Source organism: Mesoplodon mirus (genome assembly GCF_964341445.2).
Source record: "Mesoplodon mirus genome assembly, chromosome: 19".
NCBI lineage: Eukaryota > Metazoa > Chordata > Mammalia > Artiodactyla > Ziphiidae > Mesoplodon > Mesoplodon mirus.
In genome coordinates, this window is record NC_138995.1 from 56723440 (window position 1) to 56733841 (window position 10402).

Below are 10402 nucleotides of genomic sequence, written 5' to 3' on the forward strand. Positions count from 1 at the left end.
TAGGGCCCAGCTGGGGGCGGGGCTTCCAGGACAGCATTTTGGATTGCACCATCTTCCATCTGTTAGAGGGGAGAGCCGAGAAAGTGCTTCTGCATCTTCCGCCACCCTTTTACCACTCCCTGACCACGAAGATGATGTATTTGCTTCTCTAACAGTCACACAATTTTCGCCTTCGCCTCATTACGCCTCACAGCTCCACGCAGCCACACATTTCAGGCTGCCCATCACCACCACGCAGTGGCTCGCCCCAGTTTGACGCATTGCAGGGAAGGCCGGACCAATCGGCACCGCGCTCTCATTTCCGCCGTCGCCCGGGCCCAATAGCGGCGCGGCTCACACAGGAACGCGTCACGCGCCGCCGAGCAGTGCCCCTCCGCCGAGGAGAAAAGTAGAGTGGGCACAGGGGGCGGGGCGCGCGGCGACGGAAAGTAGTCCCGCGGCGGGTGCGCGCGCGCGCGCGGCCGTCCACAAACCCAGCCCCGAGCGGGGTGGGAGCGAGAGATCCGCGGGCCCGGCAGTGCGGAGAGAGGCGCGGAGGGATCCGTGGGAGCCGCAGTGCGGCGGCGCGCGGACCGGGCGGGGCGGGGCGCGCGCGGCGGCCGTTGAGGGACCGTTGGGGCGGGCGGCGGCGGCGGCGGCGCGCGCTGCGGGCAGTGAGTGTGGAGGCGCGGACGCGCGGCGGAGCTCAAGCTGCTGCAGCTGCTGCCGCCGCCGGAGGAACCTTGATCCCCGCGCTCCGGACACCCCGGGCCTCGCCATGGTGAGTGAGGCTGAAGGGCCACCTAGGCTGGGGGCTCTGAGGCGGGCGCGGCGGGGCAGGACCCCCGAGAGCGCGAGTGGACCCAGAGTGGGGGGCGTTTGGGCCCCGGAGGGAGCCTCTGGACCCCTCTCTGCCCCCCTATCGAGGGCATTCGAACCCAGAGCGGGACGTTTGGATCCGAAAAGGGGGTTGGGGGTTTCCAAAAGCGACTTTTAGCACCAGATGGTTCTCTAGCCCCCAGAACGGGCACCTGAGCCCTCCAAGGGGGTATTTGAACCCAGGATGGAGCATCTGGACCTTCAGAGGGGAAGGGCTCTTGGACCCCGGATGGGGCGTTTGGTCGCTAAGGTGAGGTGTTTGGATTCCAGGGGGGCGAGGTAAGAAACATTGGCTAGGGAAGGGGGTGATTTGTGCCCTGATAAAGGCTTTGGGTCCTGAGAGGATGCAGGGAAGGGGGATCGGAGGGAAGCTGGGCAGCTGGGGAGCTCCCCGAGATGGGGCCGTGGGTAGCTGGGCCTGGACGGGGGGAGTGCTCCTGGGGGGGTGGGGCGGGGGGGTCCCTTCTACAGATCAGACCCTTGAGGGGAGAGAAGGGGGTTCTCCAAAGACCGACAGTGCAGAGGAAGGAGGAGGAGGGTGAGGTGCAAGCTTGGGGAAGAAGAGCCTGGGGTGGGTGGCAGCCGAGGTTAGGAGATGCTCTGGAAACCTGCAGGGACTGAAGAGGATTGGGGTCGGGGAAGTGGTTAAAAGGGGATGGCGAGATTGCCGGTGCTGGGGGGACAGGGGGCCTCGTGGTTGATGTGGGGGGGCAGCCAGAGAAGGTTCTGCGGTTACTGGTGGGTTAAGGCTATTGAACTGGGAAGGGAGGTTGGGTTTGGAAGTGCGGAGTGTTGCGTTTGGGTCCGTGAGGAGGTGGCTTTCCGAGGTGAGGGGTGGGAGAGGACTTTGGCTTGGGTGGTGGGAGGTGGGGTGGAAGGAGATCTGGGGACATGTTGGAGAAAATGAATGGCGGCTGAGGTGGGCCTCGGGTTGGAGGTGGATGTGGGTAGCTCCCTGGAAGTTTCCAGGGCAAAGCTGGGACAAAGACTGTTCAGTCTGGATGGGGAGGGGGCTGCAGAGGCCGGAGGGAGTGGCTCTCGGGTCCCCTTCCCAGAAAGAATGAAGCTGGGCAGAAGGCACGGGCAGTGAGAGCAGGTGGGCGGAGTTGTTCGGACCCCTATGGCGCACTGACGCTGTAGGAAATGGGGGTGGGAGATGAAAGTTTGGGCTGCATCAAATGAGCCAGCTTTTTCAGCCTTGAAGCTCACCCGCTCACTGTCCCTTTCAGACCAAGAGAGCTGTTCTTTCCGAGCAGGAATGCTGGTTTTCTCATGGTCTCCAGCTCCACGCACCGCTCTGCATCTCCACACTTGTGCCAAATGACAGTGCAGTGCAGTGTGGCGTCGGTGACAATCGGACGCCTGTTCCTGTGGCCTCGGGGTGGGGACTGCAGAGCTTGACTAGAGGAGACCTCCAGAAGGACCCCTTCATCAGCCCGAGGGCCGCTTGTTCTGTTCGGGGCCCTCACTGAGTGCTTCTGTTAATTCACACAGCTGGGGCTTTGAGAGAAAACCAGCAGACTAGTTCTCTCCCGGTCCCTGCTACCCACAACACCCCTAGCCCCCCAGGTTCAGCCTCGGGACCGTGCGCAGCCATCCTCCCTGGCAAGGCTGGGGAGAACAGGCCGCCGCTGCTGTGTATCAGATCTCATACTTGCTGACACAGGCCTCATGGCTCCTCTCGCCTCTACCCCGTTTTCCCCCGGCAGAACCTTGCTAAACGGGCGCCGAATCACTGGCAGGTGCCAGGAGGCCCCCCCGCCTCCCAAATAGGACCCGAGCTTTGGCCCTACTAGTTTCTCTTTCCATTTGTAATCGGCAAGGTATGGATGGGTGGGACAAGTCACTGCTAACTGGCCTTGGACTTTGGCCTGAGCTCTGTGGCTCCTCCTTGGCCCGGGTGAGGGGCCCTGGCCTTGGTTTCTGATCTCATCTAACACTGCTCTCTGGCACTGGCTGGGGGCTGGGGCAAGGCAGAGAAATAATACCCTCTTCCCTCCCCCACCCCAGGATTATTTTTTTTCCTTGTCCAGCTCCTTGCTGGAGCCTAAGATGAGGGACATGGAAGCAGGAGACCAACTGGGTTATTTTGGAGACAGTTGTTGGTGAAAGCTGAAAATCTTCAGCTCTGGAAAGGGAAGAAGCCCTGAGAAGGGCTCCCCAGCGGTGATCAGTTTCCTGGGCAGCAGCCATGCTTTGAGATCTCTACCTCGGAGCTGGGACCTTTCCTTTCCCAAGCAGGGGAGAGGGTCTCCTAACAGGGAGGGAGAGAGTGTGCGATGGGCCCTACAGTCAGAGCCACGCCTATTTGCAGCGACCCTGTAAGAGTGTGGCCGTGCCTCTCTCTCTGCGCCTTGCAGCTTGGCGGTGGGGAGCGGCAGACACCGGCCTTCAGAGCCACTCTGGGCCATTCTGCAGCCTGTGCCAACTGCCTTGCCCCCAGCCCCTGCCAGTGCTGCCCGAAGGTGGTGTGGTCAGGACACGGAGGTCCCCGACTGGACTAGGTTTTTCCATCCAGGCCAGGGGAAGAGACTGAAAGCAGAGGGAATGGCGGCCCTGCTCCCCAGCCTGGGCTCTCCCCTCTGCCTCCTCCCCTCCCTTGGCATCACCTGGCCTTGGTAACCAGAAGCCCAACCTCTGTTCTCACTTTCCCCCAGCAGCTTCCTCGGGTGTCAGGACCTAGGGGATCGGCTCGGGCTTCTTTACCTGTAGAAGCTGGGGGAAGTGGAGGAGCAAAGGGGCCTGTGCGCCTGGGGCTGCCCGGCTGGCGTTCAGGAGCCCGGCAGCCCTGGGTCTTTTTTGAAAGCGATGCAGAAGTAGCTCCATTTGGCCTCCTAACCTTCCCTTTAGACTTTGGACTTTTCCAGAATGTGCATGTGTGGTGTTTTTCCTTCTCTACCTTCCTGCTTCCCCCTCCCTTAGCCATCTCCCCTCTGTCATCATCACTTTGATTTCCCCTCCCGTTCTATTTGGGGCTTGGCCTAAGTGTCTCTTCCCTTAGATTAAAAAAAAAGAAAGAAAGAAAAAAAGAAAAAGGCCATTTGAGACCTGTTCTAATGTGATCGGTCTTCATATTTGGGACAGGGTTGGGGGGTTGTTGCTAGCTCTGGAAACTTTATGGAGAATAATGCAAATACACACAATGGCATGCGTCAGTTTGGGGGGCTCTCAGAGTCAACGCTAGAAGCCCGCTGTAGACGTGGAGCCCCTTTCCCCTAATTGTGAAAGGAATTGAAGGGGACGGTGGTCTGGGGAGAGGGGAGAGCGGTGCCTTTTTGGCAGCATTCACAAAAACCAAGGAAAACTCCTTTTTTGATGCTAAATGTTGGGATTTTTTTCCCCTCTTGGCTGCTCCCCCAGAGGATCCCTATGCCTGGCTAGTTCCCAGCACACCCGTGCGGGACAAGCTAGCCTTTGCTTCTCCTCTGCCCCGCCCCCAAGCCCCGCATGCAGTAAGGGCTGCCTGCCACCGACATAACGAACAAACGGAGTGGCCCTTGGCCAGGGCTGGAGAGGGTTAAAAACTGCAGCGCAGCGGGAGAAGCTGACTTTAGTCCTCTAGCCTCTGCCACCACTGCCTGCTGCAGTCCCCTCCCTGACACCCTTCCTGCCCAAAGAAACAGCGGAATGGTGCCCCGTGCACCAGAGAGTGGGGGGCTGCCCCCCGCCTGAGCAGGATTCTGTTGGGCACTCGGAGCGCCTCAGAGCCACCAGTTAGGAGAATTGTCGCCAGTTGGGTCCACTGTGCTCAGACCTCGTGCCTCCAAATCGGTGACATAGAAACTAGCGAAGAGCCCCCAGACGTCTTCCCTCTGCCCTACCCAAGGACTGGCCTGTTTTGGTTTGGAGCCTTCTAGAGCTGCTTGATTAGGCCTCTAGGGCAACTGCTCCCTTCACTCAGCCTCCTGGGCTCCCGTGCTGTGCTGGTGCAGCTGGGTTGGGTCTGGGGCAGCACTTCTTCCCGCCCACCGTGGCTCCAGAGCACTGGGTTGGATTGGAGACCCTGGAGTCTGGGCGGTGTAATCAGGCCCTGCGTCAGGCCACCAGCCCGCCATGGTCCCCAGCTTCCCGAACCCCCAGACTTTATCCCAGGCCCTGGCTCTGGCCTGACCTCCCTTGCCCAGGTACGTGGATGCCCTGTGGAACCAGCCTCACCAGAGGGGGCCGGGCTGAACAAGGAAGATGTGCCAGCCTGTGGCTAACTTTCTCCTTCCTGCTTTTCCAGGCTGACCAGCTGACTGAGGAGCAGATCGCAGGTGAGCTTGTCTCCCTCCCTGCCCTCCCCCTGCTGCGAGAAGTCCTCTGTATGCCCAGCCAAATCTTACTCCGGCCCCGAGAGGCCGGGAGGAGCGTGTGCCAGATAAACTTGCTGTGTATAAGAGCACAGCACTGCCCCAGTAACACCAGACCTCGTAGTCCTGAGCCCGACCCTCCCCAGACGGCAGGGCTGGTTCCTCTCCTGGCCATGGCTCATCGGGGTCTTTTAATCAGTGGCTGCAGGGTGAGCCCGACCCCTGCGGGTTAGGCTCAGAAGGTGAGCTCCCTGCCTCACTGTGGGGCTGCAGAGCTCCTGGCCCACTTGAGGAGCCGCCCAGGAGATGGCTCGGCACTCCCACCTCCGCACTCGCCTTTGCACGTGCTCGCACTTGCTTTCTCCTGGGCCAGAAGTGCCTTCCCCCGGCTGCTTGCACTGACATGGGCAGCTCCTTCTCATCCTTCGGGTCTCGGCTCCAATGTCACCTTGGAAAGGACTTCCCTGACTCCCCTCTCAAATAGAGAGCTTTCCTTTACTCTCCATCAGGTCACTCTATTTCCTTCACAGCCTTTCTCTCTATCTGAAATTCTTTTATGATGTCTTTACCTGCTGTATCTCCTGTCACTAGATGAGTTCCTTCTTTGGGGACTTCGTATCAGTCCCTGCTGTGTCTTTGGTGCCTGAATCATACTAGCTGCTCTGTAAACTTTTCGTGGCCAAATAACTAAAATGAATGAACAAAGGAATGATCACACGTCTCCCAGTAAGCTAAAAGAAATCCTTGAATCCTATCTAATCCATTTTTGTAGCCCCACTGTCCCCCAAAGCCCTGGAAGTCACAGCGGCAGGAAGTACTGTGTGTTGAGCAGGTTTCCCTGCCCCCCCGCCACACCCCAAGACGGTGCACCGCCTGAGGACAGGGGCCAGCTCTCAGTTAAGCTCCACAGTCATGGGCCCAGCAGCTACCCAACCCCAGCTTTGCTGTCACGTTCAACACGCTCCATGTAACTAGTGCTGAAGGCCCAGCTTCTGAAGTGGGAGGAGACAGGGATGGACTTGCCTTCTCTCCTTTCCTCCCCTCCCAGCACCCCTCCTCCTCCCCCCACACTTTCTGCCTCTAAACTTTGGCCCCCGCTGGCTATGGAGGCCCACCGAGGAAAGCCAAAGGACCCCCTTGTTGTTTAGTGATCAGGAGCGCAGGGCGCCCACGTGACCCCCTCCCCCAAACAGCAGCAAGGCCTCAGCACAGGGCGCTGCCAGCATCCCCGGGGAGGCTTTTATGCTTCTCCAGGGCCCAGGGGCTCGGGGGCAGAGCTTCTCGGCTGTACGTGTGGCTCCTGCCACACTCAACCCCCGCTCTGCCCTCGGGTAACACAAACACATGCTCCACGTCCCCCCCACCACCCCCCGCCCCCCGTCCCCATTAGCAAACTGTCCACCACCTCGCCCCAGCCCACGCCCTGTGGGAATAGGCTGCCAGGCATCTGTTCTCTGAGGGTTTGGGGGTAGGGAGCACCAGGTGCCGAAATGGGCCCAGTGGGAGGGCAGGAGCCACGTGCTTCTCTCCCCGCTCCTGATGCGTCCCCAGCTGTGGCCTTCCCACTCAGTGCCACTAGCGCCTCATCCTCCTGGCTTGGCAGCCATCCCCTCTCCTTCCGTCCCCCCACCTACCCCACGCATCGTCCGTCAGCCGTGCTCTGCTGCCGGCCGCCCCCAGACTCCACCATACACAGCGTTTGGCTCCTCTGGAAACCAGGGAACTGGGCTGGCGGTACCAGTCAGGAGGGATGCCGTGCCGCCCAGAGGCGTCCTGCACCTCCCCTTCCTTTCCCAGCCAGTTGACCTTGGCTGGCATACTTCAGATAGAGACTTCCCTCGGCTCTCATACCCTCCATGACATTGGTCTGTGTCATCATTTGAGGGAGAGGCTGAAGCCAGGGACCAAGAAGAAATGTAGAAAGGTCTAAGGCCACTGTCACCCATTTTCCCCTCTGTCCCCACTGAGCTAGGTTGACAGAACAGGCAGCTTTACCTGGCACAGTCCAGGTGCTCAGTAAGTGTTGACTGAAAGAAGGAAGGGTCCGGCCCTGAGTACAGAGGCGAGAGGCTTGGGCTGGAATTGAAGTCTTGTTCTGGTTTCTTTAGGTGGGCCTGACTCTTTCGGCCTGTCTCCCAAGGTCAGGACTTCCCTGTGTCCTCGGCCTCTGACTCATTGTCTTTCTTCTCCCAGAGTTCAAGGAGGCCTTCTCCCTCTTTGACAAGGATGGAGATGGCACCATCACCACCAAGGAGCTGGGGACAGTGATGAGATCCCTGGGACAGAACCCCACTGAAGCCGAGCTGCAGGACATGATCAATGAGGTGGACGCGGATGGTGAGCCCCGTGGAGCGGGTGGGCAGCCCCACTCCCGGTCACCCTCACGACCACGGGGAGCCTTCCTCCGGTGATGGATGAGCCGGTGTCTCCTGCCAGGGCTCCGGGCTCGTCTCCCAGGGCCCAGGCCCAGAGCATCCCTGCTCCCTTCCCCACCTTGCAGGGAACGGGACCATTGACTTCCCGGAGTTCCTGACCATGATGGCCAGAAAGATGAAGGACACAGACAGCGAGGAGGAGATCCGAGAGGCCTTCCGTGTCTTTGACAAGGTGAGCAGGCCTTTCCCAGAGGGGCTCTGGGACTCTGGCAGAGAGCAGAACAGGTGGCGTCCCAGGATGCCCTGTGTAAGTGGAGTCAGCCCTTCCAGGAGGCCCGGGTCCCAGTGCCATCCCCGCTGCCAACGTGCTCTGCCACCTCAGGAAGCCCCCCTGCCCCTGCTGAGTGTGGGTGACCTGACAGTTCCTGCACTGTGGCCTCTGTCCCGCTGCCCCCATGGAAGAGCCGGGCGAATGCCTCGAGCTCAAAGCTTTTGTCTATCCCCCAACACCCAGGATGGCAATGGCTACATCAGCGCCGCAGAGCTGCGCCACGTCATGACGAACCTGGGTGAGAAGCTGACTGATGAGGAAGTGGATGAGATGATCAGAGAGGCTGACATCGACGGAGACGGCCAGGTCAACTACGAAGGTGAGCCGACCCGGCCCCTGTCTCTGGGCCAGCAGGAGCTTCTGGAACAAGCCCCCAGGTTGGGGTGGGGTAGGGGGTGGGGGGTGCGGCTGGGGGCTGAGCCCCGCTTGCTGGCTGACCTCCTCCCTGTCTGTTTCCCTCCACAGAGTTTGTACAGATGATGACTGCAAAGTGAAGGCCCCCGGGCAGCTGGTGATGCCCGTTCTCTTGATCTCTCTCTTCCCGCGCGCGCACTCTCTTCAACACTCCCCTGCGTATCCCGGTTCTAGCAAACACCAATTGATTGACTGAGAATCTGATAAAGCAACAAAAGATTTGTCCCAAGCTGCATGATTGCTCTTTCTCTTCCTCCCGAGTCTCCTTCCATGCCCCTGCCATCTCTTCCTTTTGCCCTTCCCCCTTCCATTCACATCTTCCAAGGCCTGATGCATTCATAAGATGAGCCCCCCAGTCCCCTTAGAGGGGGGGGCCCTGCCCTCCTTCTCCAGCCCGGGTGGCTCTCGTCCGTCTTGGTTTGTTTCTATTCATATGTCCTCTTATATTTTGGGTGCCGGGTGGCTGCCAGCCCTGTCCCGGGACCTGCTGGGGAGGGGCCGAGTCCCTCCGGAGGGCCGGGCAGGAGAGCACGCCTTTCGCTGTTGCATGCGACCAGCCCTGTGATTCCCTGTGCCGATCCCAGCAGCCTGTTGGGGCAGGGGTGCCGAGAGAGGCATTCCAGAAGGACTGAGGGTGGCGGTGTGGGGGGGTTCCAGAGTTGTGGTGTTGACTGGATGTGGCCTAGGAGGGGGTCAAGGGGCAAGTGAGGCTTGGAAGCCCGCATTCTTTTACCACTGGAGGAGGCCGGCTCATAGAAGGGGCCGGAGAGAGTGGACAAGGCTCAGATCCCATTGGCTGCTCTTCTGAAACCATCCGATTGGCTTCCTGCGGTGGGGCTGAGTGGGGCTGCTCCCTGGACCCCCCTGCACGTTGTCCAGCCCATGCTCCTGACGCGATCTCAAGCTGCCCTGTAAATACCTGGTGCTAACATCCCGTGCCGCTCCCTTGTGACGCCCCTGCCCACCCCCATCGAGGTCCCCTCGTCGGAATGGACGTGGGGATGGCCGCTTTGTAATACGCTGGTTATCCTTTCTTTTTCTTCATGCCCCTTAAAGCTTTAATTTTGTCCAACACCATGCTGGGCTAGCTGAGGGGTGGAGAGAGGGAAGATGTGCCCCACCACACTGAAGAGAACATGCCTGCAATAAAACAGTCCCGTCGGCCAGCTGCCCTGGAGGACCAGCGGCCACGGGCAGCTCTGCTTCCTGCTCCGCCGGCCTCTCCCGCTCCCCTGTGGTGACTTGGCTGGCTCCCCGACCTTTGTGCTGTCTCTGTGCCCGCCTTTCCCCTCGCCCACCTGCCTGCCCTCACACTCCCCAGCCGAGAGCATGATCCGTGACCTTGCTTCTGATTTTCGCCTCTGGGACAGTTCAGTCAATGTGGGCAGTTTGGTCATCCGGATTTTTTTTTTTTCCCTGTTCATTTCATCTGCCCTCCACTCCCCCTCTCCAGCCCCAGGTTGACCAAATGGCTTTTCCTGGGACCTGCCCAGCTTTGAGAATCTCTTCTCATCCCCACCCTCGGGCACCCAACCTCCGGGGGAGGGAAGGGGAGGGATGGGGCATAGTGGGAGACCCAGCCGAGAGCTGAGGGTAAGGGCAGGTAAGCGTGAGGCTGTGGATGTTTTCGGAGTGTTTTGGGTTTTTTTTTTTTTTAAACCGGGCAATATTGTGTTCAGTTCAAGCTGTGAAGAAAAATATATATCAATGTTTTCCAATAAAATACAGTGACTACCTGACTCTGCTCTTCCACTCTTGTCTTGGTTTCTGGGCCTGCTGCCTGCACGGGCCTGAAGCCCTTCCCGGGAAGAGCCTGTCCGTGCTCGCTCAGAAGACTTGGCCTCAGCACTGCGCAGCCAGAGTTCAGATCCCGACCAGACTGCCCGGGGGGTTGAGGGCAGGATTCTATCCTGGCAGCGCAGCCCGTCAGCTCTGAGTGCCCGCCATTGGACATCTTGGGACCTGCACGCGTGTGCGAGAGAGACTGAGCCCGCCTTAGTGGGGGCCTGTATCAGTCACACGAGTGACTGCAAGATGAGGCGTGAGAAGGCCTGAGGCAGGTCCGTTGCGTCACAAGAACATCCCAGTTTGGGGGTTGAGGGCGGTGGGCAGCATCAAGCTGGAAGGTGAGT

General features: G+C 59.8%; 1 protein-coding gene across 1 annotated transcript; it reads left to right on the forward strand.

Moving 5' to 3' along the window:
• The first annotated feature begins 585 nt into the window (after nucleotides 1-585).
• On the forward strand, nucleotides 586-10009 carry CALM3 (calmodulin 3). Its single transcript, XM_082606469.1, has 6 exons — nucleotides 586-760; nucleotides 5084-5114; nucleotides 7344-7487; nucleotides 7651-7757; nucleotides 8040-8175; nucleotides 8322-10009. The coding sequence occupies exons 1-6, from the start codon at nucleotides 758-760 to the stop codon at nucleotides 8348-8350; spliced, it is 450 nt and encodes a 149-aa protein (XP_082462595.1). The 5' UTR covers nucleotides 586-757; the 3' UTR covers nucleotides 8351-10009.
• The last annotated feature ends 393 nt before the right edge of the window (nucleotides 10010-10402 follow it).

Bases quoted from the DNA above. Each gene is read 5' to 3' on its own strand.
- CALM3 (XM_082606469.1), top strand. The intron at 7,758-8,039 runs GTGAGCAGGCCT...CCCAACACCCAG, and splicing joins CCTTCCGTGTCTTTGACAAG to GATGGCAATGGCTACATCAG. The intron at 8,176-8,321 runs GTGAGCCGACCC...TTCCCTCCACAG, and splicing joins CGGCCAGGTCAACTACGAAG to AGTTTGTACAGATGATGACT.